General features: G+C 42.3%; 1 protein-coding gene across 1 annotated transcript in view; it reads right to left on the reverse strand.

The window, feature by feature from the left end:
- The window catches only part of col25a1 (collagen type XXV alpha 1 chain), a 139,220-nt gene that overhangs the window by 61,534 nt on the left and 50,439 nt on the right, over positions 1-27,247 (reverse strand). Inside the window, exon 3 of the mRNA XM_071926589.2 lies at positions 1,711-1,755. Coding sequence (XP_071782690.1) covers positions 1,711-1,755 — 45 coding nt within the window. The remainder of the gene's footprint in view (positions 1-1,710; positions 1,756-27,247) is intronic.

Consider the following 27,247-nt stretch of genomic DNA (forward strand, 5'->3'; position numbering starts at 1 on the left):
GGCTGACAACACACTGCAGCCAGTGCAACGCTGTGATGGGGCTATTACACACAACACAATGGAAAGGCTTGTCATCCCAGTGTTTTCTATTGTCTACCCTTAATGGACCACTGTGCCACTCCAGACATTGTGAGGGTATGGCTGTTTGCTCGTTTCCAATTGATTTGTCAAGAGGAAGCCATTTAAATTCTCCGCATTTGCCCTGCCCGACGAGAGAGGGAGAGAAAAGTGGATGAACTGTCTTTGCACAATAGTGCCATTTGAAATATGCTGGCATGGCGGATGTTTATTGGAAAGTTAAGTGTTGCATAAACAAGGACTGCGGTATCTCAGATGTGCAGCCAACCAGAACATTGAACTGTTGTCTGTCTGTCATTTGCTTTTTTTTTTTTTTTTTTCATCTTCCCCGGCTTTCAAGTCGTACATTGGATAACTTCAATATTATGTAAATCAGGAAAAAAAAGCAGAGGCAGAGAGCCATACCGCACTGATCCGTGTCTTTATGCTCGAGACCCGAAACACTGAACACACAGCCGCAAACAGGATTTGAAATTAATTTGGCAAAATCAAAAAACGAAGGAAGTAATAGAGACTTTGATACTCAAATAGCAGTGATTGTTTGAAATACAGCCCCGCAACTGATTATGTTTGATTCCTACGACTTTAAAAAGTAGTCGCTGGAATTAGTGGTAATACCGGCAGCAGAAAAAAACGTGTTTCTTTTTCTAGCAGACATGGTGTTCATTTCTTAGGCTGTGAAACCTAACCACTGTCTTATTTCTCTACCTCACTTAAAATTGGGACCTCGCTTTGCCCCGTCTTTCTAATTTGTTTTTACAAGAGCAGTACTTTTGTTCCAGCGGACTGGCTTTGGTCTACTGCAGTAAAGTCTCAACATAGGAGGGCTGCTAGACTCCAGTGCCCATTATCACTTTTGCTATTAGGTGTGCGGAGTGTGGATGCAGCCGCCTGCCAAGTACATGTTCTCGCTGTGAATTCAATTTGTGGTAACACTTTCTGTCTGTGGGAGTGTCACTGCACAACATGTCCCTTTTTCCTGGGGACTTGAGCCTGGACTGGGCCAAGTTTGTTGAGTCAGCTCAGGAGAGAGAGCGTGGGAGGAGGGAGGGATGGAGGGAGAGATGGAGAGAGGAGGGAGAGAGGGAGGAACAGAGTTTCACTTGGAGATCCTGTCAACTTGGAATGGCCTGAACACATTACGACAACTTGTTACTGAAATTGCAGAGGCCACCGAGCCTGAACCATTATATTATTCATGCTGAACATTGTGTCTAGAGTCAGCGTTGGAGGGTCGGAGTGTCGGAGAATGGAGACGCAGTCAAAATCCACAAACAGAGAACGGTGGGCTTTGCTTTTACTCCTGCTTTCCCAAGAGAGGTACGGCGTAAGAGAGAGAACTGACACTGGCTTGTCTTTCAGCTTTACTGTTAGATCCCAGTGTTTCTACAGCAACTGAAGCCACGTAGCTGTGTGGACTCAAACAATCAGATCCAACTCTGAAGCCACTGAGACCACAAATTACATATCTATCACCTATTTTGGCCTCCAAAGATATACAGTATAGTTTTACATGATTGTAAGTACAGTGTGAATTGCTGATGTTCTGCTGCATTATTCCTTAAACATTTCTGGATGGAGACTAGAGTGATCTTTGGTCTCACATATACACACACACACACACACACATACCAGGTTCTCCATTGCGGCCTCTTCTTCCTCGCTTCCCTGGTGGGCCTGCAAAGAGAAGAATACAGTCGATTTTGGTCAGCAGTTCGATTGTCCTTTTGTTTGTTTAAGTTTCATATCCTTCAGTTTGCGCTTACGTTCAAGTATTCTCACACTGAAACGAACCTACGGGCGGGATGAGGAAGAGGCAAGTGTAAAAATATTGTCTTTGGACTTTATGCACACCTCAAAATCTCAAGGTTCATTAAGCATTTAGGCTCAATTTAGACATAAACTGAGGTGGAAACAGGGCACGCATACTGTCTTGCCACAAAGTGAGCATTTCGCTGTCATCCCTGTGTCTTCTTTTTTTCCTCGGCGTTATTCATTTCAGCTCGGATGCCCTGATTTTTTAATTTGTTTATATAAACAGTCATTTTCTGTATTTCCCTCCCCGTTTGCTTTCCGTGAGCGCCGTCACTCCACTAAAGCTCAGTCGGAAGAGTAAAACAATTACACGCTTTGCCAAGTTTGACGCACTGAAGACTTGACTGCATTGTGCGCGGGTAGACTTCGGTTCTGACGGGAAAAACCCCAGAGGAGCGTAAGAATATCTCGCCCAAAGATGACCTTCTTCCTCCCGAGAATACATGGAGTCTTTTGCTGAGGCTGACTGCTGGAAACCCTTTTTTTTGCCATTGGCATTCTGTTTGCTCTCTGCCCAAAAAAACTGTGTACATTCGCAATTTAGTGCAAGGGTGAGGCCGTGACTTTCCAACTGGTAGGAAATGAAAAGCTATACAGTAGTACACGGGGAAATCTCCACCTTTGATGAGTCCGGTCAACCTGCAGTGGAATGGATGAAGTCTAAAAACATTATAGGTGTAGGAAAAATGAAAGTTTGACTTTTCACTCAACAGTGCGGGCTCAGAAAAGACCTGCCGTGTCAAAGCCTGTCCTAATCACAAACTTGGAAGTCTGGTCTGCTCCTACGTAACCAAGCGGGACAATCCTCTCCGCTTGCTTCTGCAGCACGGAAATGATCCGGACCCCGTTCCAGGCAGCTGCAAACAGTGTGAGCAGCTATTATGCAAATCATTTTGTAAACTCGTCTGACCCCTGTGCTGCCAAAGAATAGCGTTTCATTGTCGTACTAAAAGTTCAAGATAATTACAATAACAGGGGTGGTGAAAGTTTTGAATAGAGTCACCGGTTCAACATTAATTTGTCTGGGTGTCAAAAGGTGCTGCGCTTTGCCTTCGAGCGATGACTCCTTCACGCCGGGCTTAAGTCAGCAGCTGAAATAGCAGACTTAAAATACTAAAACGCCATGCTAATTACTAATCCAAATTGCCTGACCCCCCGCCCCACCCCACCTCACCCCACCTCACACACACACATACACACACCTCTCTCCCTTTGTTGCAGTGTGTCAGCTGCTTTGTCTAATCAGCTTTCTTGACTGTATTTGCCAGCTACTTTACAGTCTGCAGTCTCTCTGTATACAAGTAAGGGAGTTGAAAGTTAAAAAATGAAGACTGAAAAAAAGAAACAATGCCTTTTACTCAGTATTTGGGTGATTTACAATGCCCCAGATGTGTAACCGGGGTGTAAAACGCGGGCTTATGTTGCACGACTCTTCGCATGATGTTTAGTCCTCAACTCGCTCCCACTGTTTGGCTCCGCTTCAGCCTCCAGCTCTGCTCCCTTGGACGGTTTCCAGGATAATGTGAGGCCCTGCCAGCAAAGGGCCCAGGCACGGCTCAGAGTGTGCAACCACAGGTGGAGTTTGACTCTCACTTTGCTATGGTTCACATCAACCCCGCTTTCTCCAAAGGTTTGTTTTTCGGGTTTTAAAAGAAACGGAAAGGGGTTTACTGCGCCTGGCAGTCAATTCATTATTGCTTACTTTGAAATGTCATTGTAAGACACTTGACACCTCTGAGAAGAATATTTTGTGTGACGATACACCATCCTCCTGATTTTAGTGGTATGCTTTTGACAACTGCTGAGAAAACACATTGAGAGCACATGGGGGTGAGCGATCCAGACAAAATAGCCCACACTATTTTCAGATATTATCATGATTCACAATATGCATCACAAGATTTCTCATTTTGTTTTTCTTAGGATGCAAGATACTGAGAAGCACAGCCCAAATGGTAACAGTACTCCATTTGCAGAGCATGCCAACATTAAAAAATGCTATAAAATTTGAGTTTATAAAACACAAGTGAAAGAATAACAAAGTCCATCAGGATCAGTGAGAGTCGGTTTTCAGATCTATTTTAATGAATTCTAGGGGTAAAAGGTAAAGAAGAACTGCACAGCTTCTTGTCACAAATAAAAGGAACAGCAGGACTCAAATAGGGGTCTGAAGTCCCGATAGACCTGAAGTTGCTTGTTGTGGCAAAACATTGCAGTTACTTCAAAACATTGTAGTTGGCCTGCTATTTTCTTGCATCATTCCAAATACAGTCATGGAACAGCAGTTTCAGAAAAAAAAATGTGGCAGGGAATTTCATGAGGAGGAGAACTATGACCAATCTACTGAAACCTTCATTTTCAACTGTTTTGATAGGAACCAACCTTTGTTAGGTGAAACATTACAGCATCAATTGCATCTTGCCAGCGTTTGCTTTTGGAGGGCTTCTCAAGTGATTTGCCAAACAATGTTTGATGCTGCCTTCAAGTGCTCCTCGAAAACTCCGTCTTCCGAGTTTGGAAATCGTAAATACAACTTGTTGCTCATTCAAGTGCTTTTGGGAAGACATAATAACAAAATGGATGCTGTATTGTTGTGCATTGTGTTTTGGGTTTCTAGATTGTATTTATGTGGTGGCTGTTTTATTGTAGAAACTAAGAGGCAAATAGTTACTTTGTGCTGCAGCAGCAGAGTGAAGAGGAGAAAATGCACATCATGTAACTGCCGTTTTACTTACTGTAAAACAAACAAGCATGCAAAAAATGAAGCGATAACTATTTACATAGAATGCCTATATATATAATAATATAATAATGCCTAGTCACATCTCAGCAATTTACCATTTTTATGGGTCACTCAATTCTGATATTTCCAACAGCAACTGAAGGCAGCACACACTCAAATGAAATGCTGAACTACGCAACTTTAACCTTTCAGGTTTGTAGGAAACTTACACAGTGACTTTGGTGAAAAGTAGTGTGAAGCAGTGAATGTAAACGGCTACAGCAAAAGTTCAGAATGGAAATGACACGTGGATTGTAGGCTACTATCATCTATCACAAAGACATATCATGTCCACAATCTCCCTGTGTAAGCGAATCGTGACACAGATTTAACCAGCGATGACATGAGATCATCATCTCTCCCACCCTTAAGAGCAGACTGTGCCATCCAGCATGAGAGCAGAGAATAAAACAGTCCCATAAATGCTGTCACATGGGTTTGCTCAGATACGTTGAATCACCACAAGGGATGGAGCTTCCAAAGGGCAGCCATTGCATCTGTTACTTTGACAGTAATAGACTGCGACATGAACTTCACCAAGTTGGCTGTAAGACCGGCGTGAAACCATCACCAACCAGCACAGTTGTCTCGAGCCTCCAGATCTACTCCGTGGAATGACTTCACACATTTGCTGCTTTTTCAGGGAATGGTCAAAGAAAAAGAGATTTTTACAAACCCACAGAACGCAGTTTGTCTCAAATATTGATAGTTGTAGAAATTTTAATGTTAGTTGGCACACCAGCCTCCTATGTATTTGGCAGTATTTTGAAACAAACTGTTCGCAAGCAATGGGTGTATTGTTTTCAAATATACTTAGCTCATGCTGGTCATTATGACATTATTTGAAAGTTACGCACTGCTTGACATAATAAACTTCTTGTTTATACTTTATGTATTTATGTAGGCAATTTTACATTTTACCATTTATCGTCATCCATAAAATATTGGTTGGCCTGGACTTGCTAACAATTCTGCACCAGCGCTCAATTCCTCTTTTTGCTCCAAATCAATCAATTTTAACTGAACCAATCCCAGGAGGACCCATTTACAAAACCAGCATTGTTTCAGAGCTTGATATACATAATCAGACCAATCAAAGCTTCTTTCTCGAAGTAACACAGCTATTCCTCAGAAAAAGGTGAAAGTGGAGCCAAAAATACCAAACTGGGTACAAGATCCAATCTCCAGAGTAAATCAGGTTTGAAGAGAACTGGCTTTCATACGTCTGAGACAGCAAACCTAATTGCACCTTTCCGGATAAGATGTAAATGAGCGCAGACCTTTGCTGTGACTGTGATCCATAACACATACTTTGCATTGTCCCACGTTAGAATATCATCCAATTCAGCTGAGAAGTGAAACGGATGTCAACTCCTGATTAGTTTTGCTTCTTAGAAGAGGCACTTGCCATCATGTTCTCTTTATATGAGTGAAAACCTGCACTTTAAAGTCATCCAAATAATCAGGAGAAGAAGGACAAAATAGCAAAATGTCTTTTTCGCTTCTGACAAATTGCACTGATGAAACAAATAAGTTACAGGTGTACCTTAAGGGAGATAGCACAGCAGTGTGTGCTTCATGAAGACTAAACCCAATGACTATGTAATAAACAGCCATTAATTGAGATAATAATTATATTAAATCATACTAGGTATTCAAGGATATGGTGCTGCTTTCACTCATCTATGTGCCATTGCCTTACACATTTTCCCATAGGCCATTTAAAGAGTATTTTGGCCTTGCTGTCATGCTGAATCAATGTAACCAATCAGCCCATTTCATGGATACCAAAAGGGCTGCAGGCCGAACTTATTGCTTACATGTGAGTCATGCAAATACAATGTGCGGCATGAATGTTTGGAGGAAATGTCATGGCAGCACAATAATCCCATTGCCAATGTTTTCAAATACTGACATGAAATTATATGGCTGCTTCTTTGTCCAGCTAAGGTTAATTTTACGGAAAGGACGTAATGGGCCTCCAAGTCCAAAAATGTCCTTGAATGATTTAGTTCTCATGCTCATAAACAATGCTCGACTGCACGGCTTCACTGTGTCTCCTGTCACAGTAGCCAAGCTTTCCTATTGGTCACAGGACTGCATGGTAAGAGAGCATGAAATGGCACCATGATATATTACTAAACTTCAGTTTAGATGCCCAGCCGGAAATATATGGATAGACATAGTTTCTTGTCACAATTTTCAAATTTCATCGTAACTCAAAATACAGTCTGCTTCAGTCCAGTGTTTGCAAAGACTACAGATTTAGATTTAGATTTAATTTTATTATAGTGTCATACACCATACTGGTGCCCAGCCCACATGACAGGCTTACAAGACGCTGTAAGTGAAACAAAGTGACAAACAAAAAGTGCAATGCTGAAACCATCTACAATTCACTTTCAAATTACATTACAAACAATGAAGTTCAGTATTGTAGTATCCAATATTTCATTCAGAATTCAACGTAAATAAGGATTCCTTTCTTCTTTCCCACGCCTTAGAGATATATTGGGACTACAAATGTAAATGTACATTTTATAGCTTTAACATGCATTTACAGCTCATGCTTATTTATCTTCAATCTCTGTCAATCAATTTCAGAGTGAAAACAAAACATATTGGTATATTGGTGATCAGTGGTGGGACTTACGGATCCTCAAGGAGGCTCCCAACTAACTTTTGATTTTCTGGCTTGGAGTTTAATTAAGTGAAATGTTCACAGTCTTGCTCAAAATATTAAATTGACAGGGCCTTTACAACCAGTGAGAAGAAATTGGAAGATCAACGATATTGGAATAAAAAGGCGCTTTGCATATCTGTCTATCGCTGGGAGCCATCTGTAATATTGGATCCTAAAAAGTCACACAGAGGAATGGGGGTGTCAGAGGCCTCTTGCAGGGGCCGCTGGTCTGTTTAAACAGACTTCATTATAGTCCATTTAATCCCACAACATGGATGGATGAATTTATTAAACCTGGCAACACTTTGGTATCCAGGTCAACAGAATCTAAGCTGCACAAAAGCTGGCTTTCTACTGTACAATCATTTGTTACTTTACAAGTACATTTTTGTGGAAAAGTCTGGCAAAGCGGGCAACAATTGCGATCCAAGATCGTTATTACTCTGCATGACAATGAATAAATCAATACATAAAATGCTAATTCATGGAACACTAGGTCTACTGTCTGGGGGAAAAAATGGAAATTGAACCACAATTTTACAATCAGCCTCATCCGTGAATGTCACTGCTCTTTTCGTCTTAAGGGGGATGTCTTGTTGTCAGAAATATGAGCACTTTTTGGCCTGAAAGTCAGGCCGACGCAACTACACTTATGGAATATCTGCACTTTTTCCACAGAAAAAAAAATAGAGGGAATATACTTATAAGATGTTAACTCTCCCCAAGAAACTGAAGAGCTCATTGTAAAACTTGACAGACAAGTGTGAGCGGCAGGTTCCTTATAAATGCTCACAATTCATGCACATCATATACAGCAGTTCCCTGTCATCAGTACATAGAGAGTGTGTGCTGTAAACTGCACTTCACCTCTCATGAAGAAACTACTGCGCTGACCTTTGAGGTTTGTCATTATGCTGCTTGAGCTTTGCTACTTGTGTCTCCAGCACAGACAGCCCATTCAAAACTTTAGGAAGTTTAACGTAATCAGCAGATACAATGAGATGCAGATCTGGCCATGTGTCATCTGTGGTCATCTGTCATGGGCATTGGTGAGAAGAAGAGGAAAGTCCCATGAACTTGTGATACATCAAGTTGGCTCCAGAAGGGAAGCTCTTGTAGCATTCTGACTGACCTTCCTAACTACTATTACTAATCACTTAACTCCCTCAAACCCTGTCAGCGTAAGAGAGATGAAGAGAGAGCGACTAAGAGAAAGACGGAGTAATTACTAAGACAGCAGATGGAAGAAAGAGCTTGTTCTCAAAGAGCAACTTGTCGGCCGCTCACTAGCCTCCTGCAGGACCTTCACGCCGGCACCTAAATCACCATATCATTCTCTCAATGTTTGTAGCATGACCGGCAGACTTGAACCCCGCCGCAAGTTAGTTCAATTCACCCCGCAAAGCTGCATGTGCTCGATTTCCATAAGAAAAGCACACCGTCCATTTAACGGCTGTCACAACTTTGGAGAGGTCAACGAAAGGTCGTCAGGAGTTCTTATGAAAGCGCCCGAAAGCTGCATTGCCTTTAGTTGAGACATAACATGAACTTAACCTTCTGTTAGGGTTTTTTTTTTTACAGATGCAAACATGAGATGGATGGATGCTGTTAGGGATTCACTGTAAGTCAGCATCACTTGTGTCAATGGAAGTTCAACTCCTGGAAATTAGAGGTAGGCTTCCATTTTCCTGCAATCCGATAGGAGCAACAGACTACAGTATGGTTAGCAAGCAATGTTAGCATTAAAGGCTAAACCATTTCAAAGAGCAACCCTATTATCAACCTTGTTTTAAAGTAGTGGTTTTTAAACTTTTTTTTTTTTAAAGGAGACCCACGCTGGCAGAGTAATTTTTCTTGCAAGCCAAAACTGAGTTGTGGGTTATTGTGTAGACATAATCTAGCAAAAATTTAACCTGTTTGAAGACTGCAAACCTACTAGCATAGTGTTAAATCCAGCCTGCTTTATACTGCGAGGGAGTTGAGAGAGTTTTGGCAACACAATATAAACACCAATTTCTGCAGAAGAATTTGGGGGCCTATTTTAATCTTCCCAAGACCCACATTTGAGTCCCAACCCAGACCTTGAAAAACAACGTTCTAAAGCATATTTCACATTATTCTCGGATTCTGTGGCATATATCCTCATTATCCTTACTTCCAGCTACACTGCACTCCACTGCAACCATTTCCTGAATAAATATGATGATTATAGCCATTTCCTAAATAATTCTTCACAATTACATTTAATCTGTTGCCCAGAAAAGAGACCATTGTGTCTGATTTTAACATTTACTCATTGTATTTTCTCGGTGTGCTCATTTTGTCACCACATAGTATCGCGTTCAGTATTGCCCATAGTGCACACACACACGCATACACACACACACACACTGCATCTAGCCAGTTTAAACTGGAATTTTCTACTTTGTGACTAAAGTGTTCAGGTCTTTCTCAAGCTCTTTCTGAATTCATATCCACAACTTTCATAAAAGGCATCTTTGTGTAATTCCCTGTAATAAATGTATTGTTATGTCTGGATCGACATGGGTTTACATTTCTGCTCAAGAGAGTATGATTGGCGAGCTGGAAATTTACACTTTGATTTATACAACAGCCGTAATGCAGGAGGACTCGCTGATTAGGGCCTGAATTAAAACTAACGAACAGTCATGAGGGGTAATGAACAGTGACGCCTGCTCCATAAACGCTAATGAAACTCAGTTTTGCAGTTTTCAATTACAAGACATCATGAAAACACTGAATTCTGATATACTCGAGAGTGCAAGCCGGTGTTGTTATCATTATGTTAAAATTAAAACTAATTCACGGTACCAACAGGACACTTGTTAATGTCAGCCGGTCCCAAGACATCACCCAACAGGAATCTCAAACTAATTATATGAAGTAGCATTAATTACACGCAAGGCAGCAACTGATTAAAAAAAAGTTAATGATGCATGCTCTCTGGAAACTTCTCGGTGTGTTCGCTCAGTAGTGGTCAGGAGACATTATCAACTTGAAGTGAATTCATGTCGCTGCCCCCCCTGCCCCCCCCCCCCCCCCCCCCACGATGAATTTGTAAATCGCAGTTGTTTCACTTTGTTGAGCTTGAGTCCTACTCTGCGCTTGTCCAGATGCCAGTTATCAGTTCATTAAACCACAAGTCTGTCCATTAGGCTGTGAGGAATGTGTCTATCATTGCAGGCTCCATTAACACTGTGTCAAGCAGATTGAGTCTTGTATTAAAAATGCATCTTCCCCTCCCTGAACAACCAGACTAAAATAGCCTGGCCCAGTGTTTTACTAATTGCAGACACAATAACTGCCATGTTTTTGCACTTGAGAGTGCCCTGTTTGAGTGAGCAGCAAAGTTGCTTGACAATCTGGCAGTATTCTTTTACCCCAACTCCCCTCACCCCCAAACACACACACACACACACACACACACACACAGTTGGAGGGACTGAAAATCATTACTGAACAAGCAGCTCCTCTCTGGCTCTCTGACGTACACACAGACAGACAGAAGACAAATGACGTGGATGCGACTAAGGCCGGCAGGCATGCATGGATCATCAACGCTTTCGCTCCGGTTCAGTGTCAAGGCTGGAACACTCCTGAGGAGGAAGCAAGGCCTTTGAGAGAGCCTTTTCATCACCTTCAGAGATCAATGTGTTTTCCTCTGGCAACGGGCTGAGTGCTGGGATACTTGAGACCCACCCTGTGCACTGCACACTGCAATTATCCTCCCCGCAGTACTGACTGCGGTCATGATGGAAGCAGAACACACTCCCTGATGAGGGGAGGTCAGTAATAAGCCAATCGATTGGCCGAGTCCCATCACTTATGGCGCAAGTTAAATTGGCATAGGCGGACATCCTGACGGCTCTATCAGGAGGCGTCAGTGCAGACTAGGGACATCCCTACAGTAACAGGACCAGGACTTGTGTGAGAGAGGCAGAGCCTTACGTTTGAGCAACTTTACAAGCCTTCAAGACTATGAAATGGGAAAAAAAATCCAATTTACCAATTTCATTACTTGAAAATGAAAAAGTAAATTAATTTGAACCCAGCTTAGCTTGGCCAAACTTAAGTGCAATCCACAGTGGAACTTAATGGTTTCTTTTGAGTGTTAACCAAGTTATATCTTATGTATTGCATATATACCCTGGAATGGGACTTTGCAATCCACCAGACCAAAGTAAGAGCAAATTTCATTATCATGAGAAAGTGGTCATCTATTGCCAAAATATGTGGTTATCATTCTGTCACCTTGGGGTGAACTATATCATCTTCCAACTGTGTTCCAACAGAACTGCTGGGTGCTGAAGCATTTTCATAGTAAATGAGGGACTGGAGCAGAAGAGTGAGCAACCAACAGCTCAAGGACTAAAGGTCACAACAACGTGATTTGTGGGATCTGTTTATGCACGCAACAGCACAGAGTTTATTCAAAGATGACCAAGAGTTAATTAATCCAGTCAGCATGTGTACACACAAGAGAAAGCAACCTCAACCTAGCAAATATTGATTAGGCACTATCAGTGACTGATTTAAGCTTGTGAGACCTTCTGACCTGAACTACGCTGGTAGTCAATCAATAGCTCTAATTAGACCATGAAATGCTGACAAGCAGATGCCAGCAAATAAACCTACGGTGTGCTATCTTTAGTAGTTATCACGAGCTGAAGTGATCGAGCGTTGTGGCCAGTAGGAACTTGAGTTATCCATTTGAAATCTCTGAGACTGAATGTGACACTGCGGCATCCAGATGACCACCGATGGAACTGCGGACACATGGACAAAGCGGCAAACTGAATCTTTCCTGGGGACCGGCCAGCAGCTGCCGTAGGAGCTTACCGAGGGTGTGTTTGGTGAATATTGCACCAAGGGCACTGATGGCAACATGAGTAGTATCACATAGACCTGTGTGTGTGTGTGTGTGTGTGTGTGTGTGTGTGTGTGTGTGTGTGTGTGTGTCGGTGTCTGTTTCTGCGGGTGTGCGAGCGCGCTTGAGCTGTCGAGAGTTAGAAGAGCATTTCTGGGCATTGGAAGTAATTGTCAACTGGGATGCCAGAAGGCAAATGGGACATACAGTGCATGAGCAGCATCAAATGATCCCCCTCTTGTTCAAGTTCAAATGAAATACTTTATCTGTGTTTAAGACTTCTGCGGCTATTGGGTATCACATTGAAATCGCATGTAACTCTATACCTGCTGCTAAAGGATGACATGACTCCTGGCTGACCTCATCAACGCCATGGATGTGTGAGCCAGTATGTGCTATGTGTACGTGTGTGGACGTATGTGTGTGTGTGTGAACTGATGGATTTAGAGACGCAGAGCTAAAATGTGGGCGATGGGGCCCCAAACTGCTCAAGGACAGAGTCACCACAGTTTCTAAACCAAGATGAAGTCACTGGAGAGAAGCCAGCTGGTTTTGGCTCAATGGAAGTCAAAAATGCTATTACAATACTCAACTATTACAGTGTATTGGCATACACTCTGCCTGAATAACTATCCACTGACAACACAGTCAGTGCACCAAAAGTAACCATTGTTTCTGTGTTCTGTGTTGACATTTATGCCGGTTCTTAGGTTTGGGATTATGCAGAACACATGCAATACATATATTATTATTTTCAATTTTCATATACCATATATTTTCAGATAGTTTCACATGGCACATATTTTTCATATTTCAGTTGTCTTAGGGCATTCTACCTGCTGTAAATTCATCTATATTTTTCATTCATTCATATATTTTTTACCTATGTTCTAGTGTTGTGTTATGTTTAATAACCCCCATTTACTCTAATTGCTAATACTCCAATTGCCTCATGGGGATCATTAAAGTGTCATTGAATCTAATTTATTGTAATCTAATGCATTGGCATTGTTGTAGATTGGTCGGCCTGCTATCCTGTACTTCTGGTAAAGTAACATTATTCAATACATAAATCTCACGCTACGCAGCAGAATTTAAGGACTGTCATCATCCACACGCAAAATAGTCTTTCATACAACAATCTGCACAACTGGCCTCCCAATCCTATACTACTGTACATCCATACACACAGACCTGGAACTATCCTCCTGAACACTAGTATGTGCACATCCTACTATTTTGACCTTACAATCTAAATGATTTGCAGGGTATGGTTTTCATCCATTCGATCTGTTATTGGGTTGTGAGCGCAGGCCTCGAGGGCTTCAGTTTCACTATCTTTCAAATTATCAGCCAGCGTTGGTGGTCTTAGGCCCGTGTTTACTCGAGCGTTGCATGACCCATGTTGGATTATTCCTGCCACGGTTCGGGCACGCAAGCATAACTGGTACAGGCTGTTATGTCATTGATACCCTATCTTGTCAACAGGATAGGAAAATAACGTATGAGAGGTTGTGATGAGGAGGCGGGAAAAGAGAAGGGAAGAGAAGGGAATGGGGTCTGGGAGTAGAACAGGGGGATGAAAGGTTTAGGAGCAAAATGGAAAGTCTAGTGTCTTAAGTGGGGTGTTTTCAATCTGTTTTATGAAGTTGGTGAAGTCACTCTTCATGTAAAGCTCCTCTGTCAGGGTTGAGCTAAATGTTACGGGTGTTACACACCAGCGATGTACATTAGACGTTAAATGACAGCTAAGGGATCATTTAATCATTGGACAAGAAACAGTGAGTAAGGCTGCTGTAATTAAAATATGAAACTAGAATTTGACTCGCATTAAAATGACAATGCTCCACTGAACACCCCAAACCGCCCACACCAAACATTAGAGCCAATTTAGCCCTCTGCTGGGCACAGGCTGAGCAAAATGCAGTCCAATTTTTTCATTCAGCACTCCAGCAACCCGCTGAATAATGGCGCAGTATGTTGGATCAGCTGAGGTGTAACCGAAGTGTAAAGTCCGGGTCACGCGATGCAGGGAGGCCTCGTCTCACCAGACCCCCAGTCGGTGCTGACAGATTGAGGTAGGAGGCTGACGCTGTCCCAGGAGAAGCATCTGGATATCAGAACTACTAATCGTCTGCCTCTCACAAACATATCAAGCCTTGTAACACTCAGCTGCAGTAGATGCTGGCGTGACGAATGCGAGAGGAACCCTGCGTGTGTCTGCACATACATGTTTAAAGCACATCTGACATTATGTGCACAAACATATCACATAAAATCAATTCTTCATGAAGACCGCATTGCTCTTGCGAAAGAATAAGGATGGATGTACCTGACTACAGGATTTCACGGGTTCCCTGAATGTCCTAAACATATTCAAAGCAGCGCAGATGAGCTGTGTGTGAATGCTGAATGCCGTTAGTGTCTCCCGGCCCTTCATGGGTCCTGAGTGGAAACGAAAATAAAGTGTCATCATCAGGCCGTCAGCCCCAGACGTGCTGAGAGTTCGCCAGCTCTGCGTTTATTTTCCCAACCCAGGAAACCCCTCTGCGGAGCTCTCGGGGATGTGCATCTTTCCTCTCCTTTCCAAATGAATCAGCCCAAGCAACTAAATCAAAACGAAGCCCTCTCACCCCTCACACCTGTGCTGAACCAGAAGAAACAATCAAGAGACCCCAATACTGTATTATTGCAACTATGGATTGTAGGAAAAGTAGATACAACACGAAAAAAAAACAGGAATCAGCAGTGCAATTCTCAGTGGAAAAGAATTGGCGGGGAAAACCAAAAGTCTCTGCAAATGAACAAGGCTCCCGTTTTCCTAACCTCTGTCAATCTTTCCTTTTAAAAACACACAAACCGCCAGACCTTCAGCTACTTTTGTGAGCCATTAATTCTCCTTAATGAGGGCTATTTGTTCACAAAGCAATCACGGTTCTGAGCGGGGCCTTCCTCCGGAGCTGAGTCATAGCACTGAATAACAAGTTTAATATACACCCCATTCATTTTTACTGCAGTACACGGTGTAAAACCAATTTCAGGGCATTCAGTCAGGGGAAGCTTATAAACAGGTATAAAAATTCATACTACTTTGTTTCCAATGAAACCTTTATATGGAAAATGCCATTTAACACTACTGCATTTAACATTACACCACACACACACACACACACACACACACACACACACACACACATACACACACTTAAACACATTACTGCTCAAGCTATGAGTGTCAACCAAGGTGGGATTTACAGAGGAAGGGCTCTCACTATCAGACCACCAACTAATTCAGGTTCACATGATCTATGGCCCAAAGTTCTCAGTGCATACAGTTCTCCATCGAGGGAAACCATTGCTATTCACGCACACAAAATCAAACAACCTATGACCAATCAGAAAAAACAATAAATCCAACTTTGATCCAGCTCTTGATGTCACGCAGCATATATGGAATATTCTTGCTGGTCATCAACACAAGAATAAAACAGACCCGCTGTGAAAATCCCCATCTTCCAGTCTGAGGCGGCCATTATTAAGAGCCTCCAGGAGAAGCGGCATAAGGGTTTTCTCCCCTCGCATGGCGCTTATATTCCAGCTGCGAGCGTGACATCACCAGAGCGCCGAGGCCCAAACTGCTGTAAGTAAGACGGATGGCACAGACCACGAACCACGGCGTCCGCTGCTTTCATGCTCTGAGAGACATCAAACGCAGGGCATACGCCACCGTGCAAACACAATCAAAACATTCGGAAAGCTTAATGTAATATGAGGGAAAGCATTAGTGTAATTTTATTAGCCGAAATGTTTGGTCCTAAACGAGATTGTTAGACGTCAATGTAGAGGCTGGTGAAAAAAAATGTGCGTAAATCATAAGTGACACCGAGGGGTTGGAGGACGTTATGTGAAACTGGCAGTCGGTGTTCAGCAGTCAATCTTAGCACGCTAGCAGCTGTTTTATTTGAACAAGTCTTTTTCTGTGATTAACAAAGAAATGGCAGAAATCTCAACACAATGCCACATGAAAAGTAACCGGAGGAGACGTTTCTCGTTCCCTAGAAGTTCCAAGGGAAAGACAACAAAGGCTTTGTTTTGAAAAGTGTTTGGGGGAAAGTACCGCTGCATCATATTTCCTTTTCATGTGTCAGTCAAACTGACCAGGTCAAAGGTCAGAGGAGGTGGCGGGGAGCCGCGTCCTCTCGGGAGACTCCCTAATCCTGACCTGTAGTTTCAGGTGGTCAGGGGGCCTTAGTGGAGGTGGTGGCGGGGTTGGCGCTTCATCAGTACATATTGTTCTTATTATGGGTTTAATGCTGAAGGCTTTAAGCAAAGACGACACAAATACCAGCATGCTATCAACGGGCCAACTTTTCAGCTCTGAAACATGGCATTGGCTCATGTAAACATTCTTCCCCTTTCTTACCAACAGTAAAGCAGTTGTAGAATTATATAAGAAAGCGCTCCTATGATTTTATAGGGGTTTTAGGGCGGTGGTAACATAGACTTTAGAGAAGCTGATTTGTGACTAGAAATTTGTCAGTTCAAATCCCCACACTGGCTGAGAAAATATAGGTGGTGAAAGTGAATGGTTAACTCTCTCCCCTCCCTCAACAACTAATGCTGAGGTTCCCTTGAGCAAGGCACTTAACCCACAACCGCCCAGGGGCCAAGAGAAGAGGACTGTGGTTTTACTGGGCAGCTCCCAGGTGTGAATGTGAAGTAGAGTGTTGCTGAATAATAATACAAGCCACTTGATTCTCAGTGTCAGTGATAGTCATGAAGTCCAAATTGTTTACATCTGAGGCATCTTAAAGACTTTGAAAGAGCTGTAAACAAAAACACAGGGGGACAGCTTGAAATTCAGTCACATTAAGGAAATATGTGATGCATGGATAAGGACGCTGGTATCAATTGCAAGGCCACAGTAACATAATCGAATGCACAGTTAGTTAAATAGAAAAGACAACATGACGTGGCAGTTCGAAGTGCTTCATAACTTCACATATTTCCGGCTGAAGCAGAATGTTTGGGCAGGACAAAACATGGGAAGGGATTGTTCTAACGTGGGCAGGGTGGACCACGGCAAACATGGAAAGTGACTCAGAAGACCTGGATGCTGGCCTGCATGCCATTGTAGAGGACCGCTGGCCTCCTCCAACATCTCCATTACCCCAGTTATTTGAGCAAGCAGTGGACGAAACCCTTGGAGTGCAGGAAGGAGGAGGAAGATGGATTTCATATGGTTTCATATGATGGGGGCAGGGAGGAGATTGTTCACAAATCTAATCTGTGATTATATTATGGGTTGGACCACTAAAGTTGTGATCAAAAATATGTACAATTTGTACATTTTTTGGCATGTATTATTGAAAACGTTGTACATCAGGGCATGGAAAATCAGCTAACAGGGTGAATGAGTCATTTTTCACTTCATTTTGTCTTTAATGTATTGACTTCTGTTTCAGACCGTTCTTAACAAGTTTTCTCTTACAGCAACTTCACAAGAAGCATTGGATTATGGTTTTGTTTCACTGTGAAACAAGTACAGCCACTCTGCTAAACTGCGGCACTTTAATGAGCTTGACAGTTAAACAGATTTAGAAGCAAGGGATAGGGAGCACCTTATTTGGCACTGGGTGCACCTGGCAGCCATATGATAGGTTTCACAGATTGAGAGCCAGCGTGGAATCAAAGAGGTTATGAGAAATTTTCAGACGTTTCAAATTAAGCCGGACAATCATCTCCTCTTACATCTCCTGTAATGAGAGAGATTATAGGAGATCAAGCCTCCGAATCTACTCTATTCCTCTATAAATCATAAGAAGACAAGCAAGATTCAATTAGCCCTGCTCACTTAACCTTGGCAGCACGGAAATTGCACACCAAACCAAATACCCTGAGCTCAGTATGAGAGGTATTTACAAAAGAGATTTGGGGAGGCGGACGGTACCGGTAAATGGCAAACAAACTAATAACCATGGCAAAGTGAAAGGAGTCAAGATCATTATTAGATAAACAGTGAACAAAAACAGCAGTGCAGCAGAAGATCTTTTTAAAAGGCTTATGAGAGGAACCTGGATGCTATTTTCAGGCCACCCATTTGTTAAACTCCAAGCCAAAGTAGAAATCCTTCAGCATACAATGCGGCTATTGAGTTCCTGGATGAGGCGGTGATAAAATCTATTCTTATTTAGAGCTTGTGTGTGTCCTGGAGGATCCAAGAGCGCATTCTGCATTGGATTACCTTCACGGCATAATGGGCCACCACACAAACAGAATATGAACAAGAAGAAAGGAGAGTTATTTTTCTACTTAAGTGGCTCGTATACTGCACGTTTAATGCTTTCATTCATTTTTTTTTTTTTTTATCCAAATATGTCTTGCATGTCTACAGAGCATTGAACATGTATGTTGCTGTCACCTTTCACAAAGCCTCTATTTAATCAAACTACAAAGCTTTGGGGCTGCTTCATTAAAAGACAGAACTAGGCCAGAGATGATGACATTGGGAAAGTTTCCGCTTGAAAAAGAAACTTTTGGGCGGGGATCAGATTTGGTTTTCTGACCGAATAAGTTACAAGTAACTGGCATCTCTTTTGAGTCTCCTGCAGTTCCAATTTCCAAAGACTAATGAAAATAGGTTTAGACAGTAGCATATGCATGTTTCCTTATTTACAGTCGGGGACCACTGGAACATCAGCGAGACCACACACGTGATATGCGGGCACTTTCCATTCACAGAGAGGCAAAGGCCGTTTACTTTGAGCATTTAATAAAGAAGGGCATCCTCAGAGATTCTGTGATAACAGATGAGAGTGCGCCAATGCTTTTCTGATGTCTACCCTTTAGAGCAGCGGAAATACATTTAGACTATGGCCTGTGTTGACTGGTGCAACTGTGCTCCATCTGACATTATGCCCGTTTAAAAAGGACAGACACATTTAGTATTGCTTGAATCAGATCAAATCTTCCTTCCTTTGAGTATGAGTAGATGTTCTGCAGAGAGAGCGAGAAGCCAAACTTTCCAGGCTCGTGCATTAAGAGCAAACTTCATACCAATATTGGACACTCTTACGGGAAAGGAGTGGGTTTTATTTCTGCAAACAGGGCACTGATTGTGGGTCTGCTGCAGTCGATTACTCATTCAAGTGGCAGCATACTGTTCACATTACAATTGCCATGTTACGCTGTTTATTGCTGCGTATGTTCCATGAGAACTTGTCACTGCCTTGCATTTGTGGGATGCAGATGAAAGGCGAGGCAATGTGTTGCTGTACTCTTAAAGAGAAGTTAAATTATTCAAAGACCGCATGTGAAGATGTTCTGGTCCAAATTCCACACCAAGCCATCCTCAACAATTCTCTCTGGTATCTATCAGGCCCTGAAAGGACGGGACGGTGCGTCTATCTCCCTTCCAACACGCCCGGTTCTCACAACACTTGTCATGCACAGCAACTGCCTCTGCCGTTTAACTGCCTGTGATTACCGAGCATTAACTTTCCCTCTGTGTTTCGCTGTGAAGAAGCCTCCGCCGCTGCCTACTTAACTCCCACCCTGGCGTTCTGCCTTTTTCTCAAGCTCCACTTTATCAACTATCACCGGAAAAGTGCCAGAACAGAGGCCATCAGCAGTAATTTTGGTGGAGCTTTCTGTGCGCATTCAGGCAGTTATGATTTAAACATGGAAGATTTAAAGGGCGGTGTTTATTATTAAAGACAGGTGACGAAAAGATTTTTGTCGTGTTAAAAGGAAGACATTTTCTGATGCATCCAGAATCATATAATTGCAAAGATGAAATATTTCCATGTTATCTGACCCCAGAATTAGTTTTTCCTTGTTATCTAACCACAGTATAGTCACGATTTCCTATGATTTCAAATCGCTTCATGTACAAATCCAGTTGCAATGGGGTCAGAAACAAAATTATCAAATGTTTTTTTAGTTTTTCTAGCAAAACTCCGGAAACCTTGGACCTGAAATCACAATAGGGATCAATCAATGGCTTGCAAACATCATATTACCAAACCAGCTGATGTTGGAGCCTCTATTGTACTACGGGCCAGTGGAAGTGAGGATGACACTTAACTACGATATCAAGAGTTCCTTCACCCATTATCAAATTTTCAAGGAGAAATCATGTGATAAACATATTTTAGATTCCCTTGTGTGTCGCTCATATACAGTAGATCCAAATTGTTCACAAAATAGCTTTAGGGCTATTTCCTTATATTTGGGATTTTATTACAGCTCCTACAGTCTCTTTCTTTCAAGTCATGTTTACAGAGCTAAAGTTAAAGCTAAAGAGTAGCTATCCATTTTGGCTCTATATAAACTTAAATCAGTATTATATTAGTACCTATTTGTGTATCTATTGTAGTTATTTGATGAGCAAATGGTTGGATTAGGATGTTTTTTATGATCTGAAGCAAGATTGATCCCCACAAAAGCCTTAATCGCTTCAGTGTGATGCGATTAAGGCCTGTTGAGATATCAGGGTGAACAGACATGCAAGGCACACATATTGAGTGATTCTCTACCATAAATATTCAACTAGAACCAGGTTGAGTTGAGAACTGTAGACTAACCATTATATTATCAGTACAAATACAGGTGAAAGTTGTCTTTTCTACCTAAAATTGAAATATTTCATCAAATCTGCTCTAAAACTGGTAGCTTCGCTTCTCCCTGCAGCTTGATCCACCACACTCAAAGGTTTTGCCGTTTCCAATAAAGCTTGGGAAACTTTATTGAGCCTTGGCCTTAGCCCAAGAGGAAAGTCCTCTAATGCTTGTACACAGTGGAAGCAGAAGTAAGCACTTGTATTTTTTCCTCCCACCCATCCCCACACCCCAGCTACAGATGGTCGGACCCCGGCTTGTTGGACTCTCCTGTGCCAAGGCTCTGCCAGAGAGCCCCCTTTGATACCGAGCCTTGCGCACTATTTACAGCCACACTACAATAATCCTGCAACAATGGTTTCCACATAACTTTTGATTGAATGGGCCTTTATGGACGGATCTTGGACCAGGCTAATAAGTGGCCCTTAGAGAGCTTTGCCAAGGTTTACCTCACTGTTACTTTGTGTGTGTGTGTGTGTGTGTGTGTGTGTGTGTGTGTGTGTGTGTGTGCATACACAATTGCGTATGTAACAAAGTGTATAGTAAAACTCCACTAGCGTCCACCTTACTACTCAAACTTTACATTATCGAACGGCCCGATTGTTAAAATGTCACTTTGATTGTTAAATTCCATGTTCTGGAAAGTTCTAAATGAGAAAGATAAAAAATGTAGTTTGATTCAGTGTAATAGCTAGATAATGGTGAAGGGTCTAAAAAGAGCTATCAATTTCAACCAGTGGCCCTGTTTCCAAAGGGTCTAATGGAGAACGCAGATGGACTCTTTATGGCCTCAAGGTAGATACTGAGATCAGCCATGTTTAATACCAAGTCGGCCTGTCAGGTCTCTCTGACATGGGGGTAAATTTAACCACTGCTCCTCTAGCTTAGCAATGCCTGTCTGTAGCGTCCATCTGTGCAGTGGGACTGTAAAAGCTGTGTCAAAGCACTATTGTACAGTACTGTACAGTGTTGCTGCACAATCAGTAAACAGCTCAGTTGTTATCCTGTCACATAACAAGACGTAGGACATGAGTGTGACGTTGCCAGGAGACATTACGCGTGTGAAACTTTACCGCAGGGAGTAAGAGTACACCCCCGGCATGAAAAGCCCCTTCACCCGTTGTTGTTTTGTGATTTGTGGCGTGGGTAGCTGGAGTTAGATCATGGGCCCTGCTCAGTTTGCGGCGGTGCCAGGCCTATGATGCAAAGGAAAAAGAAGAACGTAGAAGGGCGGGCAGAAGGGGTGTGGGAATTCAGACTTCTACACGACTCTCCAACCTTGCAACCTGTCTTTACTCAGTGTTCACCCCGTGACAGACAGTGGGTCGTGGAGTTAGTGTGGAGAGACAGAAGAGGATGTAAGTGGATCTGTATTTTATCACTGCGGAGAGTGGCAACCCCCTGGGATAGTTCTTGTTCGCCTTTGATTTAAAGGCCAGTGGATCGTTTTAAAAGGCACAGAACTGCAGCTTTCTCTTTTCTGACATCTTAGTCTGACACAAATGCGTTTGTTGGAGGCATCCAACCTCTGACAAAAAATATGAAACTGAAAAACACCATAATCACCTCACTATTCTAATACATGTGTGAATAATGTCCTCCTTCAGTCCCCAAGCTTCCCATAAAGGCAGATGTCAGACGGCTGACATTTCCCATACCAGAGACATTTCCTTTTCCCCTCTAAGTTCATCCTCCCTGAAAAAGCTTTGTTCCTGTCTCGTCCGCTAATGATTCAGCATATGCTAAATGGATGGACAGAAAGCTCCCCAAGCGCCATGTTTTTAAAGTGCCTTTGAAGGCTCTTTTAAGGGTACTTGAACAGCGGCGGATGACGTCTTGCAGTGTATTAGGAGGAAGTCGGAGAGACAGGTGCTTTCCGCGTTGCAAATGCAGAACATCGGAGACCTGGAGCGAGGTCAGACGCCTCAGACGGGGTCTTGTGCTGTTTTGACTTCACCACTCTGCTTCTGTGAATTTTTTGTCAGGTGGTGACAGCTGGATGTAAGCAAACGGGGCTTCTACTTGGTCTCAAAGCTCTCGGAGGAAGACGCTGGATTCTTCACACACTTTTATGTTTTTGAGAGAAAGAATCAACTGCATATGTGATGATCACCTTTTCACCCCTTGTTAATTTTCTTGGTTCTCGTACAATCTGCTGCTCCGGGGAAACCGCTTTTATCTTATCCCTTTATCCTTTATCTGTGCTCTGTTTTGTTGCTTATACCTCTTGCCAACTGTGATTTCTGATTTCTCACCATGACAAACCCGCCACTCTGCAATATTACATGCTATCAACCTATGAAAAATAGAAGTTTGCTCTTCTCTGACTTTTAAGAGTATCTTTATCCTATACACCAACGGTTCCTGAACCATGGCAAATTATAATGGAATTGCTTGCTACAGCTGCCAAGGTAATTATAGTTGGACCAATAAAATAGCAAGGAAAGTGTTCTATTAAAACCGATGCCCTTAGAAATTAATTAATCCTCATTCTCTTGGCCCTTTTCACCCACCCTAATCAAAGGTTTGATTACTAATTAAGACAAAGTTGATGTACAGTTAAGAACAGTTAAGCAGCAGGCAGGTCATGTTAGCTATGCCGGTTCATTCAGAAGCATCCTTAATAAGTTGCAGTTCAGACACTGTTCTGTATGCCACACCACAATCTTTGGTTTGTATCCACCAACGCCATTTAAGAAATCAAATCCTCATGGACACAAGAGCTCAAGGGGTTTTCTTCACCTGGCGCGCCAAAGTTACACGCCGCATCTTTACTGGAAAATACAGACTTCACAAAGCCCTGCTTAAGCAAAGTTTGTAAGAATGTCTGAAATCCAATTTCTGTTGCTGGAAATGCTAAACCTGCCTTGACATTTCAATTCTCCAGGGTAATTGCTGTCTTTTGTCTTAGCCTTTTCCAGAGATAAGGCATGATCTTTTCCAGCCAAGGTAATAATGCCAAATCATCCATTCTCTCCAATGCAAAAAAACCAGAGACCAAAACTTAGGATGGCATTATACCAAGGCTGTGCATTACCTTTGACAGCACTGAATTTTAAGATGAAGCTGCTTTGAATGCCCTCTGTGGACCGCAATAAAGATGAGGTATATTTCCTTCTACCCATTTCCTATTATAAGGACTAAGGTCTCATCTTCAACCAAAAAGTATACTAGGAAAAAGGCATATGAACACAGACTTGCTGTTGTGTGGATGATTATTATATGAATGTGATGAACAAAAACACATTTCTTTGAAAACCACAAAATGTGACCATTAAGATAATCAGACCCAGTTAATATAGGCAATAATCTAACAAATAATGTTTACTATTTATTCCATCAAATGCCCTTCAATTATCAATCAGCAAGAGTGCACCAGCAGTGCCACATTCATGCAGTAAAACGATTTTCAACATAGCTCCATCTTCAATTAGGTAAAAAAGAAAAAAATAGACAGAAAAATCAAACAAGGTCTTTATTCTGTGCAGTCATTGAGATTCCCAGCCTTGAACTGCAACCACAGTGAATGGGAGACTGTGGGAGTTTGAATACAATCTTATGCCTATAATAGCTGTAGTAATAATGCTATCTGAATGAGAAAAAAACATCCTGACCTTTGTCAGCTGACATCAGATAGAACTGTACATTAGATTAGATGAAACATTAATGATCCCAGTGGGAAACTGGGTTGTTGCAGCTAAGAATAGGATATAGAATGAGCTGTCCATTGCAGTGTAAGCCAATCAGTGTTGGTGTGTTAACATTGATATTGCAGGTTTGATTAAATCCAGGACTGTATTGATTACAGTGTGGAGAACCACTAAAGACGCTCTCTCACATTTGGCGTGGGATTCCCTGCCTCTCATCCAAATGAATAATGCAGAAAAATAAGAGGAAATGGGGCTGCCTCTTTAACTGTGATGATTGGGAAGTCGGTACAGTAGAAGAGAACATAGTTGTCTTTGTTCAAAGCCGTGCACATGCTTCAAATTACATCTTTTTTTTTTTCCCCCACAAAAATATTTTCGAACTTGGCATTTGGAATTGCACTTTTTCATTGAGACGTTTCACAAACCAGACATTCGGGTGGCTTCACAAAAGAGGAGACATTTTAAAAGTGCAGTAATCCCCAAACTAAAGACTGGTATTACTGCTGCTATGTAAACGGTCATTGGGGCAGTAATTGTTTGTTTGTTTACCATATGTGATAGAAAAGCTCGAGCACTCTGTGAGTGTGCCGCCCACAACAAACAGGAGATGGGGGATTGGAGAGGAGCAAAGTCAGCGGGGGGAAAATCATTACCGACCAGCCTCCAGAGGGAAGGGACGGGTAAACAAGCGGGTCAGACGGGATGTTGATTAGCCAGAGAGGATAACTAGGGCCTTCTGCTGCGGGCGAGATACTGGAGATGACATGCAGGATGGGCGAGCGGAGGGGAAGAAGGGGAGAGAGGACACACACAGATACAGTCCCACGGCGCGTTCAAGGCGATGATGATGTGACAGTTCGCTCTGAATACGCGAAGATTGTGGGAGTTGTGTGAAATTTATGTAGGTATGAAGGTATGAAGATTCATAATTAAAGATCCAATTTCATAATAGAACCTTTACTTCTTTTTATTAATGAGATAGTTCTCAAAAAAGAACCAAGTGATTTGTAGAAGATGATTTTCTAAAGTGCTCGACACTGTGACTATGAAGTTTAACAGCACACAAATATAGAGGAGTCAAGTGTCTCGCCCCTATGTTGATGATAGCGCACAATGATGAGGCTGAGTTTGTGTTTGTATCTGTGTAGGCAGAGAGAGAAAGTGAAAGATATTAAGGCTATAAATTTGGACAGAGGGCTATAAAGAGACGCTGGGCAAAGGAACTGGGCCTGACGAAGCACCACATTATTGACCATTTCCCTCTGAAAACTAAACCAAACTAATTTGCTAATTTTGCTTCCTGCACCCTTTCACTTTTCCTTTTCCTGAAAATCTCCTATTCTAGCATTTTCCACTCACCTGCCCCCAAAACTCGCACCATCAAATTTGCTTGTATTAGACAGCAGACAGGAAAAAAAACAAAACTCTACCCTCTTCCAGAACCCAGAACATCCTAAACAAATTACTGCTCCTGTTCAGAGCAGTGGCAGCTGGGTAAAAAAAAAAAAAAAAAAAGTATGCTACACTATTTTGACATACCACAGAGTGCATTGGCACCCATTTACATTCCAACATCCAGACATGAGACAGGTGGCACAACACGTGTGATTCTTTGACCCCGTGTATTAGGGACACTGGAACAGGAACTTGCTGTCCAGTTCAATAGAGAGCCTAAGTCCCTCCCCTTCCGGTGGACCACCATGGGACCTTATTTCGGAAAAAATATGTACGGTAGTCAACGGCGAGAGACAAATGATTGTTTGATCCCGTTTGAATTGTGCCATGAATTACACATATGATGTTTTGTCAATTTAAATGATAATTTTGCAAGTCAAGAAAGTCGCAGTTTGTCGTAAAACTGTTGAACTATAAGACTGTAAAAATTAGACTGTAATTAGAAAGACTACACACCCAAAAGTCGCGCAAGTGACGTGACTTCCTCTCTCCACAAGCTACCCAGAGCTGCTGAAGCTAAGTCCCTCTCAGATAGCAGGAGTATTATACACAACCTGGAAGGTAGACAGTAAGAATGGATTTAAACTGGTTTAGGATAGTTTTAGTACAGTGGGGGCTAACGTTAACGCGATGCCTGTGTGTTTCCTATGTTTCGTTCCATGTTGGTGTTGGTGACGTATATTGTGCGAGACGAGAGATGTAGTTCACTGAGCGGTTTCACACAAAACTAAACGTTACTGTACTGTTTTACAACAAACTGCGACTTTCTTGACTTGCAAAATTATCTTTTAAATTGACAAAACATCATATGTGTAAGTCATGGCACAATTCAAACGGGATCAAACAATTATTTGTCTCTCGCCGTTGACTACCGTACATATTTTTTCCGAAATAAGGTCCCATGGGGGACAGCGGAAGGGGAGGGACTTAGGCTCTCTATACAAGCCATTCTGTTATGCACCAGCTATGGTGCAGAATATCACTTAAACCACCATACGGCAGCATAACAATATGATGTGGCCACATATTCAAGGTTGAACTGCCATACATAATTATTTGCTTTTCAGAGTGCGAGACGTGAATCTCATCAGGCCCATTTCAAGATGAACTGAGCCCTGGTGGTGAAATCCCATTCATTGCTTAAACAAGTATATTAAAGCTTCTACAAACACATTTGGAATCTGAAAGAGAGAGGACAACCCAGGGGAGGTTAAATGTGCTGTAGTACAACGCAAAAGAGCTTTAATTTGCTCACTGGTCCAACGTGATAATTGCGGC

Source organism: Centroberyx gerrardi, chromosome 23 (genome assembly GCF_048128805.1).
Source record: "Centroberyx gerrardi isolate f3 chromosome 23, fCenGer3.hap1.cur.20231027, whole genome shotgun sequence".
In the NCBI taxonomy this organism is placed as follows: domain Eukaryota; kingdom Metazoa; phylum Chordata; class Actinopteri; order Beryciformes; family Berycidae; genus Centroberyx; species Centroberyx gerrardi.